Source organism: Capsicum annuum, chromosome 1 (assembly GCF_002878395.1).
Source record: "Capsicum annuum cultivar UCD-10X-F1 chromosome 1, UCD10Xv1.1, whole genome shotgun sequence".
NCBI lineage: Eukaryota > Viridiplantae > Streptophyta > Magnoliopsida > Solanales > Solanaceae > Capsicum > Capsicum annuum.
This window is the reverse complement of record NC_061111.1, coordinates 124,697,695-124,725,452: the sequence shown is the minus strand read 5'-3', so window position 1 is coordinate 124,725,452 and position 27,758 is coordinate 124,697,695. Positions and strand designations below refer to the sequence as shown.

General features: G+C 38.1%; 1 protein-coding gene across 2 annotated transcripts; it reads left to right on the top strand.

The window, feature by feature from the left end:
• On the top strand, positions 1-25,548 carry LOC124885135 (serine/threonine-protein phosphatase 4 regulatory subunit 3-like). Of its 2 annotated transcripts, XM_047407231.1 has the most exons (9): positions 3-470; positions 13,216-13,296; positions 13,424-13,523; positions 13,616-13,700; positions 13,848-13,897; positions 14,959-15,038; positions 15,369-15,428; positions 17,087-17,186; positions 17,274-25,548. In XM_047407231.1, exons 1-9 carry the CDS (start codon positions 426-428, stop codon positions 17,444-17,446), a joined length of 774 nt encoding a protein of 257 aa, XP_047263187.1. In that variant the 5' UTR covers positions 3-425; the 3' UTR covers positions 17,447-25,548. The 2 variants fall into 2 exon arrangements, with proteins under 2 accessions (XP_047263189.1, XP_047263187.1); XM_047407233.1 differs by lacking the exon at positions 15,369-15,428 and having other exon boundaries at positions 1-470.
• Positions 25,549-27,758: the final 2,210 nt, after the last annotated feature.

Genomic DNA, 27,758 nt, shown 5'->3' with positions numbered 1-27,758 from the left:
ATTTGTCCCTCGAATCCGGATAGCAGAAAGAAAGCGCGTAAATTTTCCCTCCTTGAAGCGAAAGAATTCCCCGTTAGTGGCAGTTTCCGTGATTTTCACTGGAGGCGAAGGGCATTAATGACATCTATAAAATGATTGAAATGCACTTGTAATCAGTTTGTCAGTATGTTGCATTTCCAAAAGTTGAGTAGGAACACAAGAGTCGAGAGGAAGAGAAGTTTATTATAAGTTCAAAAGATCGACAGGAAAAGGAGTTCCGAATATTCGCTGATATGATATAACTGGTGGTTAGGTTTTAACTGATCCAAATTCATAACTGAATTTGGTTCTCCGCTATACGTTTTTTTCTTCAACTCAAAACCCTAATTCTACCTATCATTAAAGTATAACTTAACTTGGGGTTTCTTCAATATCTAAAAGCATCAATGGGTGCTCAAGAGAAGGCTTCTAGCACCAGCAATTCGATGCAGGTTAGTTCAGTTCACCTTCGTACTTAAAACTTATTTTTTTTTTAAATTTAAAGTTTTTGCATTACACCTTTCATTAAGCTCTATCTGGTTAATTTAGTTTGGTAAAAATTGTTCCTTTGGGTTGATTCTGAAGCACGAGCTTAGCTTGTGAGCTTGCATAGCTTGTCCATAGGTTTAAATGTTGTAAACTACGATGAATTGCCAACTTCAATGAGCTAATGTCATAAGTTAATTTTCAGTGGAACGGTTTCTTCGAGAATTGGATATTGGTGCCCTTAATAGAAGGTTTCTGTCGGAAGGTGAAATCCCGTGTCATTTGTGCTTGTATCGAAAATCTATTTTGACTCCTTATTAGATGCGGTTCACATATGATGACTTGTTTAGAGGGCTTGTAACTTGTTAATTAGGAACAAATTGCACACATTTGATGTGGACAATTTAACAGTTCCAACATTAATGAAAAGGAAAAAAGGAATAACATTGTAATCTCAATGCAAAAAGAAAGGGGTATATGGTTAATTGGTAGATGGTACACTTTATTGGATTGAGCCTTGATATGAAAAATCACTAATTGATCTCTTCAAACTCAAAGAAATGGTGGAGTTGAAAAGAAGAGGCATGGAAAGAAGATTAGCACCTTTTGCCTAAAATGGTGTAACTGGTATTGGAATTGGTTCTACCTTAGTACTAGGCATCTGGAAGTTTACATTTTATGTAATTTTTTGTTTTCATAATTGTCTATGACATAATTGTTAGAATGAGTAGGAATATGAATAATATGTAAAATTCTACTTGAAAAAGTATTGCAATGTCAGTATCCTAGTTGGAAAAGGAGTCTAATTTGGTGTCTATAAATAGGGTCTCAATGTAATAATTAGATAAACAATAATTCAATAATATTTTTCTTCTTTATTTCTCACATGGTATCAGAGCATTTGTGAGAAAAAATATCGCATTATTCTAGCAAAATCAACCGTCAATCGTCATTGTGCAATTTTTGGGTGACCTAAGTAGCTGCCCAAATAAATAATCTTTTCCATTTGTGTTCTTCAAAAACAAACACCACCATTAGGTTTGAAACTTCCCGGCAAGCGAGCCTGTCACGACCCAAAAACGAGGGTCATGATGGCACTTGTCGCGGCGTACCTTGACAAGTAAGCCTATCACCCAAACTGATATGAAAAGAATAAAAGACAGAAATATCCCATGATAAGGCTTCTAGAATAAACCCGAACCATATAAGTAATCATAACAGTGCGGAAAGAACTTATCCAAAACGCCAATCATGCCCAAAACCAGGTGTCAATAGTATAAGAACTACTAATACAATTCAAGAGTCAAATGCATAAAAAAAAATTGCCACAAAGGAATAATAACTATCTTCGAATACTAATAAAGACATAGCAACTATAGAAAGATAGAGGTGAACTTCGGACGCATGAAAATCCAATCCGCTACCTTGAAAGCTTCAACAATCTCCCGAGTCAATCAAATTGAGGCACACTCGAACTAAGACTTGCACTGTAAGGGCGCAGTAGGCATGAGTACAGTCCACTTGTACTCAGTAGGTATCATAGGCCGACCAAGCAAAGTAGTAAATAAAGCATACAAAATATACACTAAGGGCACGTCACCTGCAATCAGAAAATGTCCCACAACGGTAGCCCGCACCGCTTGCACTAACAATTTTAATATATCTCACATATTACAACAACACATCAAGATATTGAACACAAGTATACATTATGTCACATATAAATAGAACAAGAGAGAACATGTAGGTACAAGATCATCAAATACAAGTAAAGGAAGGTAAGACAAATACATAGATGACAAGTCAATAAGGCACTACAACACGACATAAATACAATAAAGTGTAATGTATATGATGATGATGATGATGCACGAGGTCGTCGCACAACCTCCAAAATCGTCGCACAATCCCCGTATACACCTACGGAGCTAAAGCTTCCCAACGTAGGAAACATGGGGGGTTCGTCAACCCATATACAATCCACATATCTCATATCTCCTTTCCGGCATATCCCTCGGAAAGGGTTTTATAAGGTGTTATAATATTTTTTTTAAAAAGGTGTTGCCAGTGTTTCTCAGATGTTGCCACGGTGGTACCAATGTTTCATGAATGAGTATGATATGAAGATGTAATGCTCACAACCAATCACAATAGTATTTCCACAACCAATCACATGATATACTTCCACAACCAACCACAATGATACATTCCCACAACCACATGAGCCAATATCCACTTATTATTTTCGTTTCATCCATGAATGTCCACCTGTCTCATATGCCAATAAAGTATGATATAATCACAATACACCAATGGTACCACATTAAACAACACAATACAATTATTCACATGTATTCAAGGCTATCAATATCACATAGGACCCCACACGGTCAAACATATCACATAATATCTCAATTTCGACAATACATTACATATAGGCCCTCACACGGGCACAACACATAGATAGTCATTTTTCATGATTAGTTCCCACCCTTAACATGAATTCTGTATCATCATTTACTATCCTGCCCAGTCTGAAGAATTAAGCCATAACCTACCTCTAAAGTCGAAATCGGTCTGCTACAGTTGAACCCGCGACCTTACTTTTCATGAACAATCCCGAACTCTACTAAAAACATCAAATGTGAAATCTATGCGTCAAAACAAAACCAACAACACCCATATTGACTACTTTTAGTTCGGGGTCAAAATGGGTTTCCGAAAAACAAGGGAAAAATCGAAACTTTACTTCAAAAATATGTTTCTCATATTTTTAGGAACCTACAGCTGAAAATCCAAGTTAAATTGAGTAAAAAAATGAGGTTCAAATCGAAGAAAAATCATTTTTGAGCTTTACCGGGTATAATCTTTGAAATCTGGGTTAAAATCTAGAATCGGAGTTGTTTTGAAGGTTAAATTGATGAAAACTAGTAATTATAAGATAAAAATATTATTCAAGTGAAAATGAGTGAAAATGGGGTTTAGAATCAAGCCCTAAGATTTTTGGGATTTGGAGAAATTAGTTAAGAAATTACTAAGAAATGGGTGAATTCTTACCTTAAATCCGTGATAAAACCAAGAAATGGGTGTTAATCTAGTTTCCCAAGCTCCCACAAACTTTACTTTTAAGCTCCCGCAGTATTTTAGGGTTTAGCTCTCAAGAATCAAGATGAAAATGAGCAAAATGGGTCAAAAGGGTGAAAAAAACTGCTATTTATTGCAGAAAATCTGCAATAGCATTTTTTTGTTGGTTGATCGAACTTCGACGGGGTGCTCGGGATTCGTTCAGAGTCCTATATACACAAACGAGCTATGCAACCATACTAAATTCGAAGTTCCGGACGCGATGACGATACCAGATTTTTCAAAAAATGTCATTTTCACAAAATTGACCCCCGAAATCCGAAATCACAATTTTCCAAACCGAGGGTCGAAATGAGATTTAAAAGCCGTAAAATCATACCAAACATGCTAACACCCTAAAATCAACATTCCAGATTTGTTGGGGAAGTCGGATTTTTCATCCGAGGTCTTTTCGCTCAAATGTGGGTCCCACACCCATATTTCCAATTTTCCAACTTTCCAACCAATAGGTCAAAATAAGCTCGGGTGCATCGGGACCCGAACCAAAGGTCTATCTAGCCTAAAATCGATATTCCGGAGCTGCTGGCGTAGTCCGTTTAGCCATCCGTCGCACGAATCAAAAGATATCCACATACATCCAAAATAAGGCTCTCGAAGCCATAAAAAACGACAATATTGCATAAATGATTCCAAAATTCATCGAAAATCATGCCAATCACTCTCGCACCCCAGAAATATCATAATGCAACTACGGAGAGGGATAAAACAGTCAAATCACACAAAATCACAAATTTCACATATTTCATCAAATTTTTAGGTTGTTACAGACTGACTCGCCAGAAACAGTTGTACCATACACCTTCACGTGCTACCAGAAGAATATGTGAGCGCGTCAGATTCATGCGCCGACACATGCAACGTTTTCTGACCACTTTTTCGGCAATTTCTTTTTTCCAGTAGAATCGCCTCTTTATTTTGAGGTTGACTATATAATTATATTCTTATTTTAAGCATCTTTTGGCAATTAGATCTAATTTTTTGATGATATCAACATTTGTTTTTTCAGATTCGGCAACATATTTCCAAATTTTTTGCTTAGTTTAGTCTTATGATCAAGTCCGAACCCTCAATGAGCAAAGGAGATTAGAAAATCAAACGTCACATTTCATGAAGAATCGACTAGAGGGAAGTCGTTTGGAAGATCTCGACCTAGGTGTAGTTATTGTAAAAGGCTTGGCCACACTCGTAACATATGCAATTCTCGACCTAAATGTAGTTATTGTAATAGGCTTGGACATACTCGTGACATGTTATTATTTTATGTTCGACCATCTAAAAATGCTCATGTTGCTTAGTCTAACACCATAGGTAATCAATAGGTGTATTTATCTAAAAAGGAATATAATGAGTATTTTCCCTTTCGAGAAAGTAAGAAGATATCTCTACTAGTAGCCTCAATTGCACAATCTCCTACCTTTGGATCATAGGTTGTGGACTCTGGCGCTTCTAATCATATTTTTGGTGATAAATCACTTCTATCAAATATTGTTTATTCACAGTCTCTTCTGCTTTTAGTTTAGCCAATGGTAACCAAACCAAAGCAAAAAGAGTTGGACAAGCTACTCCCCTATCCTTTGTCATTTTAAATTCTGTTCTTGATATCCCTGGTTGTCTTTTTAATCTTGCATCGGCCAGTCGTTTGACTCGTGCCCTAAATTGTGGCGTACTATTTCTTGAGGACTCTTTTATCATCCATGACCCTAGTATGGGACAAACCATTGGTGTAGGATATGAATCACAAGGCCTCTACTACCTTACCTCTCCTAACTCCATAACATGTCCAATTATAGCTTCTCCGAATGTAATTCACAAACGTTTAGGAGATTCTAGTTTGTTCAAACTACAAAAGATGGTGCCTAGTTTGTCTAGTCAATCCACATTAGATTGCGAGTCATGCCAATTTGGGAAACACACTTGAACTACCTTTCAACGTAGTACTGAGAATCGTTTAGAGTGTATATTTTCCTTGGTCTACATTCGTTATTTTGTTAGCTTCATTGATGATTATTCAAGATGTACTTGGATTTTCTTAATGAAAGATTGCTCTGAATTGTTTCCTATATTCAAGAGTTATTGTGTTGAAATACAAAGTCAATTCAGTGTCTCTATTCGTACCTTTCGTTGTGATAACGTCTTAGAAGATATGCCCTCCCAATTTCAACAATTTATGACTCATGAAGGAATTATTCGTCAGACTTTCTGTTCGTATACCCCTCAAGAAAATGGAGTAGTATAGAGGAAGAATGGGCATCTCATTTAGATTGCTCGCACTATTCTTTCAATTCCATGTTTTGTTGTGTTTTTGGGGCGCTGCAATTATCTTATCTTGTTATTTAATTAATCAGATGCCTAATCTTCCTTTCAAAATCAAATTCGTTATTCAATATTGTTTCCTCAGTCACCTCTACACTCTCTTCCCCTCGTGTCTTTGTGAGTACATGTTTTGTTCATATAAATTAACACCTTATGCTCTCAAATGTGTCATACTTGGTTATTCTCAAGTACAAAAGGGATACCGTTGCTACTCACCTAATCTTCGTCGGTACCTTATGTCAGATTTCACATTCTTTGAGTCTCAGCATTACTTTACATTTTCTTCTGATCCTGATCATCCCAACATGTTTGAGGTCTTAGCTATATCGACTTTTGAGGATCCTACCATTACGTTTGCATTTCCATCCATAGTGTCACCAGTCTTACCTGCACCGACTTTTAAGAAATCTACAATACCTTCTACAACTCCATCTACGGTGCCACCTAGGCACCTCTCGTTACTTATCATCATCGTCCACGTACAACATCAGGCTCAGATGATTCCCGTCTTGCACTTGACCCTACATGTACTACAGACTTGTCTCCTTTGATTGCATTTCGAAAAGGTATACGATCCACTTGTAATACTAGCCCTCATTATATCCTTTAAAGTTATCATCGTCTATCATAACCCGTTATGCCTTTATATCATCTTTGTCCTCTGTCTCTATCCCTAAGTCCACAAAAGAAGCACTTTCTCATACAGGATAACGATAGGCTATGGTTGATGAGATGTCTGCTTTACATACGAGTGGTACTTAGGAGCTTGTTTCTCTTCCTTCAGGTAAATCAATCATTGTTTGTCATTGGATTTATGCAGCGGACGACTAAATTGATCGATTTAAGACTTGCCTTGTTGCCAAGGGGTACACTTAGATATTTGGGCATCACTATAGTGATACTTTCTCTCCCTTGGCTAAAATAATATTTGTTTGTCTTTTTCTACCCATGGCTGTTGTTTGACAATAGTCTCTTTTTAGTTGGATATTAAGAACGCTAGTCTCCATGGTGACCTTGAGGAGGAAGTTTAGATGGAGCAACTACCTAGTTTGTTGCTCTGGGAGTCTAGTCTGGTGTGTTCAATTGCATCGGTCACGTTATGTTCTAAAACAATCTCCTCGAGCATAGTAATTCAAAAGTTTGGCATGATTTGTAGTAGCGTTATCAAAAGCGAATGCAAAAAAACTTTAAGGTCTGTTGGGGCTTGAATAGCAAATAAAAGTGTGGGCTTTAATGGAAAAAGACGCAAAGGGAGAAAAAGTACAAAATATTTAGGTTTAGTCAAGCACTAATAATTACAAGCATGAACAGTAAATATATGAACAAAGAAATTGAAAAACAATTATAGTGAAGTGAAATATCAACTGGTTAATGTCGCCTCTTCAGAAGAGACTCATTGGCAAGAAAAAATTATACCTTAGAAACTTGATGTCGGCAGTGAACGCACATAAAGCGAGGCGAAGCGCTCAACACGTTTTGAGCCTCGCTTTAGGGCTTAAGCGCGCCTTTGGTAACAGTGATTCGTAGTGAAGCAGATCACTTTGTATTTTATCGACATTTTGCTCCAAATCTATGTATTTATTTGGTGGTTTACGTTGATGATATTGTTATTACCAGCAATGATCAAAATGGTATCTCATTAGTATGAAGCAACACCTCTTTTAACATTTTCAGACTAAAGACTAAAGACCTCGGGAGAATGAAGTACTTTTTAGGTATTGAAGTTGCTCAGTCCAGATCAGGTATTGTTATTCCGCAACGTAAGTATGCCGTAGGCATTCTCGAGGAGACAGGAATGATCGGATGTAAACCTATTGATACTCCTATGGATCCGAATACTAAACTCTAATAGGATAGGGGGACCCAATTAATGATCCGAGAAGATATAGGCATCTAGTTGGTAAGTTGAATCATCTCACTGTTACTATACATGACATTTCCTATCCCGTGAGTGTTGTAAGTCAGTTTATGGATTCTCATTGTGATAGTTATTGGGATGCAGTTGTTCGCATTGTGTGATAGAGTTCGTTCCAGGTAAAGGACTACTCTTCGAGGATCTTGGTCATGAGCATATCGTTGGATATAGAGACACTGTTTGGGCAGGATCACCTTGTGATAGACATTCTACATTCGAATATTGTGTTTTAGTAGGAGGTAATTTGGTGTCCTAAGAATGTGGTTGCTCGATCTAGTGCAGAAGTAGAATATCGAACAATGGCGGTAGCCGTTTGTGAGCTAGTTTGGATTAAACAGTTGTTGAGAAAGTTTAAATTTGGAGAAATCAATGAAATGGAAGTTGTGTGTGATAACCAAACGCCTTTTCCTATCGCATCAAATCCGGTATTTCATGCGAGGACTAAGCACATTGAGATTGATTGCCACTTTGTGAGATAGAAGATACTTTCCAGTGATATTGTTATAAAATTTGTGAAATCTAGTGATCAGCTTGCATGTATTTTCACCAAGTCTCTCACTGGTCCTCTGTACATATGACTTGTATGCACTGGTTTGAGGGGAGTGTTAGAGTATGAGTAGGAATACAAATAATATATAGAATCCTACGTGGAAAAGGATTGTAATGCCAGCGTCCTAGTTGGAAAAGGGGTCTAATGTAGTGCCTATAAATAGGATTTCAATGTAATAATGTAGATACACAACAATTCAATAATATGTTCCTTTATTTCTCACAATAATAATTGGAAGAGTAGAAGAAAGAAGTTGACAAAAGGTCTTAATTAGAATTTAGAATAACAAAAAACTGAAACCGGAGAAAATGATTAAAAATGCTCTCACACACTAATCACGAGGTCAATCTTTTTCAGATCAGACTTTTAGCGCATCTTTAGCTTTTTCCTTTCTTGGGGGTCCTTTTTCAGCAAGATGACCAGAGTTAATGCATCAGGGGAAACAACAGTTACTCAATGCTGGATCTAAGCCATACGAGATCACTAAATGCCATTTAGGAGCAGGAACATGGTATGAATGGATTGAGCGCAACATGAATTTATTTTGATGAGGAGAGTTAAGAATTAGTCATATGGACTTGAAGTGGTTGGTATCGGTCTTTGTTGAAGCATCAAAATGGTAGGAGAAGGAAATCAGAAGATGGAGGACAAGGACCACTTCTCAGAACATTTGTGTACTCTCAAGTTCAATGAAAATGGGAGATACATTAGTTTCGATGCTATTCAATGCTAGAACAAGTCCAACCTTTATTGTATCAGAGAGTTATTACAGAGGAGGGTGGGGAAATATAGCCCACAAAATTTCAAAATTTATTTATGTTTTAGAGTAACTGGTAAAGTTGCTGCCATGTGACCAGGAGGTCACGAGGTCACGGGTTCAAGTCTTGGAAACAGCCTCTAGCAGAAATGCAAGGTAAGACTGCGTACGATACACCCTTGTGGTGGGGCCCTTCCCCGGACACCGCGCATAACGATAGCTTTAGTGCACCGGGCTGCCCTTTTTTTTTTTTTATATTTATGTTTTAGAGGAAGCACAACTTTGATCTACACCTACAAGCCAATTTGCTGGTCCTTCTAAGAAGCTTGTGTCACTAACAGATGGACAACAGAAGCATCTTGAAAAGTTCAAATAATGGCAAATAAGAACAACATCAAGATCACAGGAGACACGTCGATTTCAAACAGTGATCTGTTGAGCAGAGGCCTAGTTGCAAGATTTTAGACCTCGACGTAGGAGCTTCCTGCTCTGAATGAAGTTCGAAGTTGGGCTTTCAACTCGTCAAAAACAGTTGGCAGAGTTAATGTCTTAGTGATGAACGATGGGCTTTTTTATTTGAGCTTCCCTAAAGGAAATTGCAGAACATGTTCTGAATGGAACATGGATATGGAAGAAGACGAAGTTGATGCTTGAATGGTGGATCCTAACTATGGGCTGTTGGCCAACAAAAATCACACAGATTCGGTGTGGGTCAGAATTTAGGGATTCCATTAAGCATGTGGTCGCAGAAGATCTTCAAGCCGATCAGTTGTCAGAGGTCAATGCGGTGGCTTTATCGAGACGGGAATAGACATCACTGAAGAACCATTTGCATTGGGCTCGAATTAAGGTAAAAGGTGACGGAAGGTGGATTTCACTAGAGATAAGAGGTGTTCAGTGAGGTATTTGTGTATACAATTCTGCTACGAGGGGAGGCGTCGATCAGGAGAAGGAAAAGAGAAACTACAGTCTATGATTCAGCAGGTCATGCAAACATAGTTACCTATAATGGTGAAGCGTACAACTGTTGTGGGATCTAGCCACGTGGGTGCAACGGAGATTGGGGAAAATTCAAATAAACTAGCACGTGGAGGGCACATGAAAGGGAAAGGGTAAATGTGGGTTCTAGTGGGTCAAATTAAAGAGAATTTGGGTCAGTTCTTCAGGCCCCCAAAATGCCAATCCTCGGAATCAACTAAAACAGCCCAAAGAGAAGTTATAATGAAGATAGATTTTTTGGCTAACATTTCTCAGCTGAAGCCAATTAATGACGAGCTGGAGATTATACAGGCAGAGGTGGAGAGATTAGATACTCAATTTGTTCCAGAAAAATTAGCATAGAAAAAGATGGCGAAGGAAAGACATTAGCATCGCAATTGAAAGAACAAGGAGTAGTGAGCTGCATCGAAGAAGAAGTTGTTCCATTGAGAATGAAACTGCCATCAGAGGGGAATGAGCACGAGGATAACACCTCCAAGTGGATTCAAGAATACATCATCAAATTGAGTTCAAAATTTGGTGGGTAGGAGAAGGAGCTATTCAGAAAGATAATGGTAATAAGCAGCAGAACAGAGATATTCAACTAACAGTGAAGAAGGGGTCAAATGAGTTGAAAAGGTTAGAAGTAGCCAGTAAGTCGTGGAGCTACGAAATTAGAAGTAAGGGGGGTATTTGCCAATCAAAGACCAATGAGTTTGAAAGTTGTATCTTGGAATATGAGGGGACTAAACTATGTTAGAAAGAAGGGATTAGTTAGGTATATTCTTAACTCTTAGAAAGCAGATATAGTGCACCTTTACGAGACAAAGGTGAGGGGGGACATTAGAGAAATTGTTAAGTATGGGGAATATGTGGGTGAATTATGTTCAGTTGGAATTCAGTGGGACTAGGGGAGGCATTGTCATAATGTGGGATAAAAGGTTTTGGGAAGAGGTAGAGATGTAGGGATGTACTCTGTTTCCTACAATTGGAAAAGCCAGAACTTTGATTGGCATTTAACGAGGGCTTATGCTCCAAATGGAGTTCGGAAGGGGAAAAATCCTTGAAGCGAATTAGGTGCTGCGAGGGCACATATCAAGTCCCCGGGTTCTATGTAGAGATGTCAACATAACTAGACACCCATCAGAGAAGTAATTGTATTAGAAGCAACAAGACTATGATCGAGGATATGGCACTAATGGATTTTCTTACGAAGCAACAAGACTATGATAGAGGATATGGAACTAATGGATTTTCTTTACTTAAAGGGGCCAAATACACCTGGAAGAAAACGGATAGACATGACATAGCTGATAGGCTAGACAAATTCCTTATTTCAGAGGACTTGAACTGCAGGCTCGCAGATTCCTTATTTCGGAGGACTTGGACAACAGTTTTAGAAACATAAAACAATCTTTAGTATAGAGGATAACCTCAGATCACTCTGCTATCATGTTGCAGTGGGGAGACTGGGAGGCATCCAAGTGTTATTTTAAGTTTGAGAACCGATGGCTTCAAAAAGATGGATTTGAAGTGAAGATGAAGAGTTGTTGGGATTCTTTCAACAACAATGGCACCCTGATTTTGTTAAAGTAGCCAATGAAGGCTCTGAAGACTAAACTGGAGGAGTGAGGAAGACAGTTCAAGGAAACTTGACATTTAGAAGCAGAGCGTATCGGCTCAACTAGCTGATTTGGAAGATATTCAGGAACACGAAATCCTACGGGAGGAGGAAATAGCCTCCAGATTGCACTTTACAATGAATGTGAATAGGATGTCAGGAAAAAAGAGATGTCCTAGAGGCGAAGTTGTGCGGACTTTTCACTTTTGATGTTGCACCGGTATAAGCTTCTCCAAAATACATTACTTTTGGAGAATCTGTCACGCGTCTGTTGACATTTTTGAAGAGTCCGAGCAACATAGCCTAGAGGCCAGGGTCTAGGACTATCTGGTTAAAAGATGGGGATAAAAGTACCAATTTCTTCCACAAAACAGCCAATGCACACAAGAGAGCTATTATAATTGGCAGGTTGAAAGTGGGAGAGGTGGTGATGGAGAATCCAGAGGAGATTAAGAAAGAAATAGTGTCCTATGAGAACCTGTATGCAGAAATGAAAGAGCGGAGATCACAACTTGATATGGTGAATTGCCCCAAGTTCAGTGAGGTGGAAAACTCCATATTGGAGGTCTCTTTTTAACCTCAGGAGATCCTGGAAAGAATCAAAGCCTATGCTCGGGACAAGGCTCCAGGCCCTGCCGGTTTTTCCATGGTGTTTTTCAAATAATGCTGGGACATCATCAGTGGTCTAGTAGCAGCAGTTCAAAATTCTCATGAAAGACGATTCCTTGAAAAGAGTCTAAATGCAACTTCCGTGGCTTTGATTCTAAAGGGGAGCTGATGAACTAAAGGATTGTAGACATATCAGCCTTACAGGGGAGTTTAGAAGATTATAGCTAAGTTACTAGTAGAAAGACTCAAGAAAGTGATCCATGGTTTAGTGGATAGGTAACGAATGGCGTTCATTAATGTGCTAATTGCCAATGAATATGTAGAGGCTAGAGAGAGAAGCAACAAATCAACAAACCAGAGATAGTATGCAAGCTGGATATTCAGAAAGCATATGGCTATCTGAATTGGAACTTTCTCATTCAGATGCCGGAAAAAATAAGGTTCGGGTTTAGATGGATTAGCTGGATCAAACATTGTATTGGCACTGTGAGGTTTTCAATTTTAATCAACAGATCATCTAGCTAAAAATTTTGCAAATAAATTGTTCTGTTTTCTGATTTGTCTGCTTTTCTTCTGGAAAAAATGTATTCTGATTGTCTATGAGAGATGTCAAAGCATCTACTTTACTCAGATATTTAATGTTGGAATGGAATAGTCCGAGCCTGCAACTAGTTTGGATTTGAGGTGTTGTCGATTAATTGAATTATAAAAGAATTTTCTTTAGCTGTCTGTACCAAGTTTTATGTAAATAATTTCTTTCTTCCTTTGTATGATCAGCGATGAGCTTATTTGGTAATTTACACTTTGTGTCATTTTTATTGCAGCGTGTAAAGGTCTATCGTCTGAATGATGATGGGAAGTGGGATGACCAGGGAACAGGGCATGTAACTGTAGATTATCTAGAGGTGACTATTACCAGAACTTACAATAATAAAAAGACTATTTCCAGAACTTGGTACCTTTTGTTTTCTCTTGGCTAAAAATCTTATATATGAATACCCCCATATGTGGAACTTGGATTCTATGATGCAGAGGTTGGAAGAACCAGGTTTGCTTGTAACTGATGAAGATGAGCATGAAACATTGCTCCTGCACCGTATCAGTGCAGAGGATATCTACCGTAAGCAAGAAGGTATTCTCAAGTGTTGTTATTTTTCATTCTTCGTTTTCATGATTTTGTTGTTGTTATGCAGCTTCTTAATGGAAGCTTTTTCTTATCCTCAGATACAATTATTTCTTGGAGGGATCCAGAGTATTCAACTGAACTAGCTCTTAGTTTTCAGGAGACCACTGGTTGCTCTTATATATGGCAAGTCTTGGAAATAATTTTCTAGCGTCTCACTCTCTTTTTCTTGGTTGTGATATATTTTCTTGAGGTTTATTTTCCAGATTTTCAGGAGGTGGTACAATGATAATCTAAATAACATCTTCTGCCTTTTCCTTTTCCTCACTGTAGGGACAGCATCTGTAGTGTGCAGAGAAACATGCAATTCAGTAGCCTTAATTGTAAGTCTCCACATTCTACTTATATTAACAAGATTTCATATCCATTTGCTTAACAGATGACAGAGTATCTTTGCATTTCGATGCTTAGTTATTGTGGCCATAGTAATAGATTATACTTACCTGGGGATGGCCATTTTTGTGTTTGTCCTGCATAGCTGTTTATTCGTACTTTTCAGTTGAACAAATGAACCAGCTACGCCAGACTTTCAAAATATTTTCGTGGCTCAGAATTGGAACAAGATTGTTTTCTGGAGTTGTAGCATCTAGTCACCAGGACTTCAATTCACAAGTCAAAATCAAACTCTAAATTTAGATTTCAAATGACATATTAACAAGGGTTGGCTGCTTGATAAAAAAATAAAGACTACCAAGGATTGACCGAAAAAGAGTTTCAGTTGCTGTTGTTCTTGTCTTGAATATATCATGGTTTTAGGTACCACAGCAAGTTTAGCTAATACCTTATGCTAAAGATTGGGCAATTCAAGTTAATATTCTGGCATAGTTGGGCATCAGGGCCCAAATTAGAAAATGCTTTGTCATGTGAACTGGAATTAGTGGATAGTGTTGTTAGACTATTGGAGTCTTAGTGTCTCTGGGAAAGTGAGTATACTCAGAAATTTTAACTGGTTCGAGCACATGGACAGACAGTTTCGAGAGATGATTTCAAATGGAGAAACATGATTAGTGAAGATTCATTTAGTTGGCCCCAGCTTGTTCGGGACTGCGGCATAATTGTTGTTGTCGAACATACGGACAAATTGTTACCTTTGTGCACTTTTCACCTAGACATCCTTATATAAAGAAACCAGAAAATTGCACAGTAGAGTCTGGATCTTCCCAAGGAAGTAAGGATTAAGGAACATCAAAGAATAGAAAGTATTGCTAACTAGCTCATCTTTTCATTCCTGGAAACCTTATTCAATACTTTTTAAAAAGGTTCCATTCCTGGATTACTGCTGCTTGAGATTTCTAATGCTTTCAAGTTAGTATCTTCTAAATAATTTTGTTGAAATGGTTCACTACATATATGTTTACTGTTCTTTTCTTTTTGGTTTATCCAGATGAGACATATCATAGTGCCAACAGTGATTTGAGGGAACTGCCTCCAGTAGAACTATCTACGCTTCCCTTGATACTAAAGGTTTAGCCATTTTCCCGCTTTGTGCATCTTATATGTTATAAGTTCTGATTTCCTCTAATATTTTCTGAGTTACTTTTCAGCCTTGTCTTCACCATAGTAATTGTCTACACTACTCTGCGCTTCTGTAGTTGGGCTGCGCGCCTTGCCCATTACTTCCAAAGAAAAAAAGCCTATGACAATAAATTGAAAGTTTTTTGACCAATTTCAGTATAACAAAATTCTAAATGGTAAAACCCTGTTTGCTTTTGTTGTGAAAGGCACCTTTTGAGTAAATATATTTCAAATCATATCGTGGATCTCTGAGTGTGCTGTTCAATTGTTTCTTTGCAGACAGTTGTAGAGAGTGGCGTTGCTGAACAGTTGCATGTGACAGAACTAATATTGCATGATGTAAGCTTTGTCAATGTTCAGTTGTCAGTTGTGTGTGAGCTAATTTGTAGCTGGATCAATGAATCTTCATTAAGGGGGGAAGGTTCCCATTACCTGCAATTTCCATTCATTACAATTCATCTTAACTATAAATTAGAGCCAAGACTGGCTTCCAAAATGCTCTTAGAGTGTTGACTTTGGCTTAACAGCAGTTTCACGTTTATCAGAATACCCCTGACGTGTGTCTTTCTTTTGTTAGAATCAATTATTTTCATATCACTTTTGACTTTGTGCAAAGCAGTTTACTTCTGATGGTGGGTGATAAGAAAATTGTCTCATTTGAGAAGTTGGGATATTGAAATATTCTGCTAATTGATTCTTAAAATCCATCTAAAATGGTTACGTTCTGTGGCGGTCAAATTCTGGGTAGCTATTCAATACTCGTCTATCCTGTCTCTATCTAATCCCACCTTTAGACGCAGCTCGGGAAAGGGCTAATGCAATCATCAGCTGTCTCCGCTCCACCAAATTTTCATTCAAGAAAGCCCAGGGCTTTGGTTTAGTGGTAAGAGAGTAACGTGTGTATTGTGGGTTATGCATGCCACTGTTTCGGACCCTATTGTAGCCAAAAACATGATATTTAAGTGGATAAGGGTAGAGGGTGGGCCCATTATCCAGACCATGATATTTAAGTGGATAAGGATAGAGGGTGGGCCCATTATCTGATCGAGTTTCGAACCATGCGTCACTGTCTCTTGGAGATTTCTCGGGTATAAAAGATCTATTCGAGGAATTAATCTGTATTTTACTTGGTCTATTTTTAAAGATATTTGTGACTTTACCATTTCAACATTCTAAAATCCAAACCTTTTTCAGATTTTCTAGATTCAAATGCTTAGTAGTGTTACCAAACGCAAAAAACGCAAAAATCTCTAAGGTCCATTACGGCTTTAAACGCAAATAAAATGTGGGCTTTAATAAAAATGTGAAAATGGAGAAAATATACAAATATATATGTTGGTCCAAGACTAATAATTATATATGCATGAATATATATATATATATATTTTTTTAATGATAAAGCAAGCATTACGACCTTGCTATACTATTCTCTCTCTTGAGCCGGGGGTCTATCGGAAACAACCTCTCTACTTCTTTGGAGGTAGCGGTATGGACTGCGTACATTTCACCCTCCCCAGACTTCACTGTGTGGGAATATACTGGGTTGTTGTTGTTTTTTAATGATAAAGTGAAATATCAGTTGTCTAGTGTTCCCTCTTAATTTTTTTCTTAGAGCCTTGATGCTGACACTGAAGTGCACATTAAGCAACGCGAAGCGTTCGCCGCTCAACATATTTTGAGGTTCGCTTCGGGCTTAAGCATGCATTGGACAACACTGATGCTTAGGACAAGTTAGCTCTTTGTATTGTGGAAAAATCTTCCTGGAAAACACAAGTTCCAAATTCAAGTTTGTTTACCTGCACCCAAGAAGTTATTTCACTATATGCAAGGCAAACCCCCTTCTTTTCCAAAAAAAATAAAAAAAGAAACAGAATGAAAGAGTAGTCATTTGCATTGTATTTCTCCATAGTAAAAGCTACTTGTTTCTGCCATTTATTCCTTCTTGATTTCAGTTTCTTCAACTGAATTACCTGAGTTGATATTTATTGTTCATGCAGCAAGATTTTTTCGGAAAGCTGATGGATTTATTCAGGATCTGTGAAGACCTGGAGAATGTTGAAAGTCTTCACATCATTTTCAAAATAGTTAGAGGAATTAGTTAGTATTTCGTGCTTTTTATCAGTACATGTTTATTACTTTATTACTTATATTTCAGTAGTTTTACGATCTCATGGTTTCTTGCAGTTTTGCTCAATAGTTCCCAGATCCTTGAAAAAATATTTGGTGATGAGTTGATTTTGGATATTGTTGGATGCCTTGAATGTAAGTTTATCATCTATTACTTTCTGTTTCCAGTTGAAATGATCTCTTTAATCTTGAGAGAGTTCTCCTTCTCTTTAAGGACTGTTGTAGCTTGAATGTAAGGCATTTTAGACTTTATCAAAAAAATGTGGGCAGTTTAGATTTCCCCGTGGAGTCTCTGTGTTTTGGTTTAGCTTTGGATTAAATCTTCTTGAGATTGGGTTCTTACTCTTATGATGAAACTCATGCCGTCTTGATTATAACACCACCACCACATACCCATTGTAATCCCACAAGTGGGGTGTGGGGTGGGTGCACACCTTTCCCTTACCCTTGTGGGGTAGAGAGGCTGTTTCTAATAGACTTCCGGCTCGAAAGATAGGCTTTTGAAGCAGGTTTGCAGGAGAAATATGGCAGCAACAGAGCAAGAGACAAATCAAGAAAGCAACAAATAGTAATATACATTGAAGAATTGAAGAATAAGAGAATACATTGGTGGGTCTCTTTTGAAGTTGAAGGAAGACCAGATTATATTTTAGCTACTAAGCTAAAGCTCTGAAAAGTAAGCTCAAAGACTGGAGTGCAAGCACTTACGGGAATTTGGAGAATAGTAAAAATTTGATACTTAGCCAGATTGCAGATTTGGACTTTATTCAACAACATAGAAGTCTAAATGAAGAAGAGGCAATCAAGTAAGCTAATCTTTGTATGGAATTTGAAGAATTTGCAAAGAGGGAAGAGGAGGTAGCTTGGAGACAAAGATCTAGAACTTTGTGGATCAAACAAAGGGATAAGAATAGTAAGTTTTTCAGAGAATTGCAAATGCTCATAGCAGGAATAATCATATTGACAAACTTGGTAGTTGATGGGGAAGAAATTGAGGAGGTGACTGATATCAAAAAGGAAATTATTTCCTTTTATCAGAATCTTTATTCTGAAACTGAGGAATGGAGACCACTAGCCTATAACATGAACTTTGAACATGCTATTATTCCAAAGGAAAATCAGGAGATGCAGAAACCTTTTGAAGAGAGGGAGGTGCTGGATGGATTAAAATTGTATGCAGTGGATAAAGCTCCGGGTGTTGATGGTTATACTATGGGTTTTTTTTGTCAAATTTTGGGAAATTATCAAGTTCGATATCATGGCTACAGTCAATTATTTCCATTCCCGTGATTTTTTGAAAAGAGCTTTAATGCCACTTATGTGGCTTTGATTCCTAAGAAGGATGGAGCTAAGGATTTGAAGGACTTTAGACCCATCAGCTTTATAGTGAGTGCATACAAATTGATATCTAAGAGCCTAACTGAAAGATTGAAGAAGGTGATGTACAAGCTGGTAGATACACAACAAATGGCTTTCTTGAGGGGGAGACAAATTACAGATGCTGTTTTCATTGCTAATGTGTGTCTCGATTCCAGATTAAAGGAAAGTGCTCCGGGCATCATGTGCAAATTAGATATTGAGAAAGCATATGATCATTTAAATTGGAACATTTTACTTGGAATTTTGCAGAAAATGGGGTTTGGAGGCAAATAGATTAGATGGATAGAATTTTGTATAAGCATAGTTAAGTATTGAATTCTGATTAATGGATCACCTGAAGGCTTCTTTCCTTCTCAAAGAGGATTGAGACAAGGTGACCCTCTGACTCCTTTCCTCTTCATTCTGGCTATGGAGGGGCTGAATAAGATGGTGAAGCACAGAGTAATGGCTGGTTAAAAGGTTTCAATGGCCAAGGAGCAACCAGAAAGAGTGGAGATTACACATTTGCAGTATGCAGATGATACTTTAATTTTTTGTGAGGCAGTAGAGGAGCATATGAAGGTTTTGAGAGTTATATTACTCCTATTTGAAGCAATTTCTGGCCTCCACGTCAATTGGAGGAAAATCAGATTTTTCCGGTAAATGAGGTGTCAGGGATACAACAATTGGCAGATATTTTGGGTGGGGAGATAGGGTGCTTTCCATCTGTGTATCCCTGGGAGCCAAAAGCAAATCTAAAGTCATCCGAAATTGAGTTTTGGAAAGATGTGAAAAAAAGACTGGCTAGGTGGAAATCTCTGTACATATCTCTCGGAGGAAGGCTGGTTATGATTAATTTGGTATTAGATGTGCTACCTACTCATTTGACGTCTTGTTTCCCTCTTCCCAGTTATGTGAAGGAAAGATTGGATAATCTTGGGAGGAACTTTTTATGGCATGGAAACGGTGAGAGGAAAAGAATCCATCAGGTTCAATGGGAAACTTAAACCTTTCCAATAAACTAGGTGGTCGAGGAATCAGAAATCTGAAGAATCAAAACAAAAGTCTCCTGATGAAATATGGCTCTGGAGATTACCGAAGGAGGAGCAAATTTTATGGGCTACTGTGGTGATGCCTAAATATGGAAAGGAGGGATTTTGGTAGACCAAAGGGGTAACCAGCCTCTATGGAACTAGTTTGTGGAAATCAATTCGGAATTTGTGGCCCGAATTTGCACAAAAGATCAGCTTACTAATACCTGGGCATTTTTATCTTGAACCAACAGCAAAGTGCCACCTTGAATGAAGTTTGGTCCACACAGGGATGGAATTTGACTTTTAGGAGACTGATGCAAGACTGGGAAATACACACATTTGCAAATTTCTATGGCATATTAGATCAATACAATGGAGTACAGGCAGGGGAAGATACACTCAGGTAGAGTATTCATAGTAAAGGCAGTTTTACATTAAGCCCTGCTTACAAGGATCTGAATCAATTGTCATCACAGCTGAATCTATTGCTATGGAAGTTTATATGGAGAGTAAAAATTCCATATGAAGTAGCCATTTTTATTTGGTTGGTGGTGAATGACTCAGTTTTAACTCAGGAGAATTTAAGGTGAAGGGGACTTCATTTGTGCTCAAGATGTTATTTTGTGGGGAAAATCCAGAGACAGCCGACCATCTGCTTTTACATTGCAAGATGACCAGCCAGTTATGGCACTTGTTCACAAGCTTTAGAGGTATAAGGTAGTCAATGCCAGGTAGAACATCTGATGCACTAACGAGCTGGAATTCAGAGGGGAATAGCAGCACAAAGAAAGATAGATGGAGAATTGTCCTTGTAGCAATTTGGTGGACAATTTTGAAGGAAAGGAATTCTAGATGTTTTGAAGATACTAGTAGCTCCTTACAAAGGATTAAGATGAATTGTATTCTTATGTTCTGTTATTGGTGCAAATCAGAGTGTATAGATGATCCAATATCTATTGTAGACATCCTAGGGTTCTTGTGAGATAATATAGGGTCTAGGTGGTTTTTGTTTCTAGCATATTGTTTTGGGTTTGGATCCACTGATGTAAACATTCCATTTTGGCTCCCAACACTTTGTGTTGATGATTTATAAACTGTTAGTTACCTTGTCAAAAAAAAGAAGAAGTAGAATACACAACTACTAAATAATAAGACTTATGCTAAGAAGCTGAAAGGAGGAGGCGAGCCCCCTTCCTCCCCCACATAAGGTGCGAAAATACTGGGCTACCTTCTACCGTTGTAACTTGATATCCTCAGTAAGCTGAAGTTGTGCCATATCCTATCTAATCATCTCCCTCTAGTTTTTTTTCGGCCTACTTCTTCCGCTCCCAACTTCCTTTTTTTTTTTTAACTGGTACCGTTACTCTATATATCCACAGGTATACTACAGTTAAAAAGTATAGTTCCCCCTCAAAAGTATTACAATCTAGCAAAGCTCAAATCTGTAACTGTTGCCAATAAACAATCTAGAACACCAAAGATGTCTTCTATTTGAGCTAATAAACTATGTTTACACCAAAAATAGAACATAGCCAAGCTCTTCATTTTGACATCCTGTAAACTGTTCTGCACATTCTCAAAGCTCCTGTTGTTTCTTTCTTTCCATGCTGACCACCAAATGCACGCTGGGACAATCTTCCATCTCTCCTCCTTTATGCCATTGCCATCTCTATACCAGCTACTGAGTACTCCTTTGATACTTCTTGGTTTTACCCACTTGATCCCGTTCAGGCTAATAAACATTCTCCATAGTTGATCAGTCCATTTGCAGTGTAAGAAGTGGTGGTTGTCTGTCTCAGCATGTTCTCCACATAGATAGCACCTAGAAGCCAACTGGTAGCCTCTCTTGTTCAGGTTCTCATGTGTTAGGACAACCACTTTTGCCAAAAGCCAAGTGAAGCAGTTCACTTTATAAGGCTCTTTAGGTTTCCATATCATCTTCCAAGCCCAGTCATCACCTGCCCCCTGTCCCCCGTCATACTAAGTGCCTTGTATGCAAACTTGACCGAGAAGATTCCTTTGCCATCACCTTGCCATATTTGTTTATTTTCCTCGTCAAGATTTGTGTGAGCCGTTAAAGAGTTGAGCAATTCTGTCACATTTCCAATCTCGCAGTCATATAGTTGTCTTCTTAAGCCGAGATTCCACCCGTGACCAGTCCACATAGTAGCTACAGTAGCCTGTTGCAATTGGTAAAGCGTGAATAGAGCAGGGTGAGCTTGTTTCATGACCACTTTTCCGTTCCATTTGTCTTCCCAGAAGGATGTCTTCATGCCATTACCCACCTTCACTCTGGTTCTTGCTTGCAGCATTGGCCACAGGTTTCTAATTGCCCTCCATACAATGCAACTATATGGAATGGTTACTTGTTTTGTCATCCACTTATCTTCCATGCTGTCTCATACTTGGCAGTAATCACATCCTTCCAAAGCCTGCCATCTTCATTTGCAAACTTTCATAGCCATTTCAGCATTAGGCTCTGATTTTGTTTCTTCAAATTCCTATACCTAGTCCGCTGTTTCTTACTCCTTATTAATTCCTCCCACTTCACTAAGTGGAATTTCTTCTTATCTTCACTGCCTTGCCATAAGAAGTTCCTCCTCAGAGCATCAATGTCTTTAGACACATTAGCTGCATGGGAAAGACAGACATCATATAGGCAGTACATTATTCACAAGGGTCAATCTGCCGCCCAATGATAAGTATTGGCATTTCCAGTTGCTGAGTCTCTTCTCACACTTCTCCAATACCCCATTCGTAGATCCCTTTTGATTTACTTTTGGCTCTGAATGGCATGCTTAGATAAGTAGTTGGAAGCTCACCAACTCCACCTCCTAAAATGTTAGCAAGGACTTCAATATCAGTCACTTTGATAGGGTAGATGAAACTCTTCCCCCAATTGATACGTAGTCCTTCAAAAATGACAAAGATCATCCTTAGAATTTTGATTTGTTCTTTTTTTTTTTTTTTGAAACTGGTAACTTTACTTTATATATCCACAGGTATACTTAGGGATGGGCATAAAATACCGAAAACCGAATTACCAAATCGAACCAAAAAATTTTGTAATTGGTCTTCGGTAATTCGGCATTTGGTAATTCGGTATTTGGTATGGTATTTGGGAGTAAAACTTTATTATTTTGGTATTCGGGATTGGATTTGGTAAAAGATATTAATACCGTTTGGTATTCAGTATTTACCGAATATTGAATTTATTTATATATATATATACATATATATATGTGTGTGTATGTATGTATGTGTGTGTGTGTGTGTGTGCCGAACCGATGTTTATAAGTATGATATGTTGTATCTACTTTCAAATGCCGATTACCGAACCCGAAATTTGAAAATACCGAATGCCCACCCCTAGGTATACTACAACCAAAACGGGTGCCTATAAATAATCTAGCACATCAAAAATATCTGCTATCTGTGCTAATACATCAAGTTTACACAAAAAAATGCCTAGACAGTTCATTTTGATCTTCTGCAAGCTTTTCTGCACATTTTCCAAACATCTGTTGTTTCTTTCTCTCCAAATTGTCTACCATATACATGCCGGGACAATCTTCTATCTCTCCTCATCCTTTTTCGCATTACCTTCTGTGTTTCAACTACTTAGAACTCCCTTAATGCTCCTTGGCTTCACCTACTTGATCCCTTTCAGGCAAATGAACATTCTCCAAAGCTAATTTGTCCACGGGCAATGCAAAAAGAGATGGTTTACTGTCTCAGCTTGCTCTCCACATAATGAACGCCCTAGATGCCAATTGATAGCCTCTTTTTTAAGATTTTCGTGAGTCAAAACTGCGTCTTTAGTTGGTAACCATAAAAAACAGTTTACTTTGTAAGGCACCTTAGGTTTCCAAATCTTCTTCCATGGCCAGCCGATCTCCTGTTCTGTATACATATTAAGCTCCTTGTAGACTGATCTGCCGGAGAACCGCCCTTGACTGTTTCTCTCCCATATCAACAAATATTTCTCATCAGTGCTGTTAAGTATCCAACATCGAAAAAGGAATAGGTAATTGACCTCTTATATGGACTTGGGCAATCCTCCCATCGTGAGCTAGCTTTTGAGGTTGAGTTAGGCCCAAGATCCATTCTTTACATGGTAACAGAGCCTCTACGATCTTGGTAGAGATTCAAAGAGCTTCCGCTGCCGGCGGGTGGCTATAACCCATGCTGCCCGTTTGGCCAATGATCATGTTACCAAAATATTTGGCCACCGTGCTTCTTTCCGGTGACTACTTTCTTATATCTATCACCATGCATCTTTCACATGACTACTTTCTAATATCTGATTTGCGTAGCACCATGCATCTTTTCGAACTACTTTTTTATATCTGAGTTGCATAACACCGTGCGTGTTTCCGTTGACTCAGATCTAATTTGCGTAGTACCGTGCATCTTTTCGGTGACTCCTTAAGTTTGATTTATACAGGGGTCGTGTCATTATTTCGACCCTACCCATATAATTTCTTTTTTCAGTAAGGTCGTGTCAGATTTTGACCCTATCCATATAATTTCTCTTTTTCAAGAGGGTCGTGCTGCCGTTTCGACCCTACCTATATTATTTTTCTTTTTTAGTAGGGCCGTTATTCCGACCCTACCCATATAATTTCTATTTTCCAGTAGGGTCGTGCTGTCATTCCGACCCTACCCATATAATTTCTCTTTTTCAGTAAGGTCGTGCCGTCATTCCAACTCTACCCATATAATTTTTCTTTTTCAGTAGGGTCGTGCCATCATTTTAACCCTACCCATATAATTTTTGTTTTGCCGTCGTTCTGACCCTTTTCATTAATTTTGTTTTGGATTTAGATCATTGGCACCCTAATCCGATGACCTTCGTCAGTTTTCTAGTGAGATCTGTTAGATCGTTCTCTATCTTTTTGGTGATTCAGTACAATTTCTACAGACTTTCATCGCTTATTTTTGTTTTAGTCCTACGGTTATGTCCGAACCTTTAATGATGAGATCAGGAAATCAAACATCACTTTGTCATGAGATGGGCAAAGAGTCTTATCATTGACTACCCAAGTTCATCATAAAAGGACTAAGCACATCGAAATTGATTGTCACTTTCTTAGAGAAAAAATACTTTTAGGAGATATTGTTATAAAATTTGTGAAATCGAGTGATCAACGTGCAAATATCTTCAGCAAATCTCTCACCAGTCATCATTGTTAGTTTTAAATAGACAAATCGCACATAACACTATGCAAACGATATCTAGATTGCTACAGAAAAGAAGCAGGAGAATGAAGAATCACTGAGAGAGAGAAACTTGTGCAGAGAGTTTAAACTTGTGCAGAGAGTTTTACTTTCTATCAAAGAGAAGTTACATAAAGTGTTCTTTTTAAAAAACTGAAATAGATAATGGTCCTACTTTAAAGTCATGGTGCTAACCATACTAACTACCTCCTAATAACTTAAAAAAGAAATACAGGAAATAAAATAAATAAATACTGCAATCCTAAAGCAACTAATAATACTCCTCGCATTAGGAGCTGCAAATTCCAAGTTGCTGCCTTAGGAGCTTAAACTTGCTGACAAGAAGGAATTTCGTAAATGCATCTGCAAGCTGATCTTCAGATTTGCAATAAACAAGAATCACTTCTCCTTTTTTTTGCACATCCCTCAAGAAAATAAGTTTAATGTTGAAGTGCTTAGTCTTCTTGTGAAACACTGAATTATGTGAAATAGCTATTGCAGCTTGATTATCAACATGAATCTCAGTATTAACCTTTTGTTCCATATGCAAATCAGAAAATATTTTTCTCATCCATAAGGTTTGATTTGTTGCTGCTGTTGCTGCAATGAATTCATCCTCTGCCGTGGACTATGCCACAGTTTCCTGCTTTTTGGAACACCAAGATAAAATGCCTATCCTGATGTACTTTTCATATTATCAGTGTATCCGGCCAAATCACTATCTGAGAATCCATACAACTTGAAATTCTCACACTTTTTGAATTTGACCCATACTCGACAGTACCTTTGATGTATCTTATAATTCTTTTTGCTGCTTACAAATGCATTTTAGTAGCACAATGCATAAACCTAGACAAAAGACTTACAACAAATAGAATATCGGGTCGTGTAGCAGTGAGATACATCAAGCATCCAATCAAGCTTCTGAAGTTTCCTTTATCAACTCTATCAGTTCCATCCTCTTTGCTCAACTTTTCCTTTGGATTCATCGGTGTGCACATGCCTTGCAATTTTCCATATGGAATTTCTTCAGTATCTCCCTAGCATACTTCTTTTGGCAGATAAAGATTTCATTGCAACCTTGCTTGATTTCTATCCCTAGAAAGTATGCCATTAGTCCTAGGTCTGGCATCTCAAAGACTTGCATCATTTTCTTCTTAAACTCTTCAACCAGCCGCACATTGTTTCCTGTCATCAAGAGATCATCAACATAAAGGGAAACAATAAGCAGATCAGTTCCCTTGTGTTTGACATAAAGAGTAACTTCAGACAAACTTCGAACAAACCCCAAACTCAACAAGTGATCATCAATCCTGCAATCCTGCTATACCAAGCTCTTGGGGCTTGTTTTTAAGCCATAAAGAGCCTTTCTAAGCAGACAAACTTTTTCTTCTTTTCCTTGCTCTTTGAAACCCTCGGGCTGCCCTACATAGATTTCTTCCTGCAATACACCATTTAGAAAAGCAGATTTGACATCTAGTTGGAACACTTTCCAACCCTTTTGTGCTGCTATTGCTAGCAACATTCTAATGATATCTAGTTGGGCTACTGGAGCAAAGGTATCCGAGTAATCAACACCGAATATTTGGGCATATCCGTTGACGACAAGCCAAGCCTTGTATTTGTTTATAGAAACGTCAGAATTAAGCTTGGTTCTAAATACCCATTTTACACCAATGACCTATCTTTCGGTCTGTCAACTAACTCCCAAGTGTTGTTTTTCTTGATCATTAGCATCTTCTGCTCCATCGTGTTTCTCTATTTTTCATCTTGAAGCGCTTCCTTGTGCCCTGTAGGCTCACAAACTGCCACATTACTTTGTTGGTAGATGTCAGAAAGTAATTTTGTAGCTCTAACAGGAGGATCATCTACTAACTCATTTTGCCATTGATCGGATGTCTGCTCCTCCGAAGCTTTGACTGAAAGTTGATTGTTTTTCCAATCCCATTTCTCTTCCTCATTGAAGTGCACATCTCGACTGATAATCATCTTCTCTGTTTGTGGATCATAAATTTTGTAGGCTTTGGAGGATGAGCTATAACCTACAAAGATTCTCGGGACGGCCCTTTTATCAAGTTTGTCTCTTTTAACCTGCGGCACATGAAAGAAACAAACACAACCAAATACTTTAATGAAGGTTAGAGATGGTATGAATCCATTCCAAGCCTCAAATGGAGTTTTACTCTCCAATGTTTTAGTGGGAAGTTGATTTTGGAGAAATACTGCTGTATTGGCTGCCTCAGCCCAAAACCTTTTTGGGAACTTTTTTTCATGCAACATGCACCGTGTCATCTCCATTATATACCTGTTCCTCCTTTCACTAACTCCATTTTGTTACGGAGTGTACGGAGTAGTAAGCTGATGAGAAATACCCTCTTCCTCACAGAATTTGTTAAATTCTTCAGAAGTGTACTCTTTTCCATTATCAGAACGCTGGGATTGGATTCTGCAACCACTTTGATTTTCCACCATCTTCTTGAACTTCCAAAATATTTCAGCCATCTCTGATTTGTATTTCATGAAAAAAATCCAGCAGAATCTTGTATAATCATCGATGAATATAACATAGTAAAGACTACCATTAAAGGACGGTGTTCTTTGAGGTCCTGCAATATCTGTGTGAATCAATTACAACCTTTGAGAAATGCGCCATGATGCTTTGGGAAATGGTTTCCTATTCTGCTTACCAAATTGACAAGCTTGACAACTTGGTAAGTGATCGATGAGAGTTGGTAGTCCTCTTGTCATATCCTTCTTCTTCAGTAACAATAATGCTTGTAGATGACAGTGACCAAGTCTCTTGTGCCAGATTTCCGTTTCATCTGCCTTCATGGAATAAGCAAGTTGTTCCTTCTCTGTTGGACTAAAGGAAAAACTCCTTCCTCTCATCTTCATCTTCACCCTGAAAATTTCATTTCCAGCAGTATCA

Bases quoted from the DNA above. Each gene is read 5' to 3' on its own strand.
- LOC124885135 (XM_047407231.1), top strand. From the start codon at position 426: ATGGGTGCTCAAGAGAAGGCTTCTAGCACCAGCAATTCGATGCAG. The intron at 13,297-13,423 runs GTGACTATTACC...TCTATGATGCAG, and splicing joins TAACTGTAGATTATCTAGAG to AGGTTGGAAGAACCAGGTTT. The intron at 15,429-17,086 runs GTAAGCTTTGTC...TTGTTCATGCAG, and splicing joins CAGAACTAATATTGCATGAT to CAAGATTTTTTCGGAAAGCT.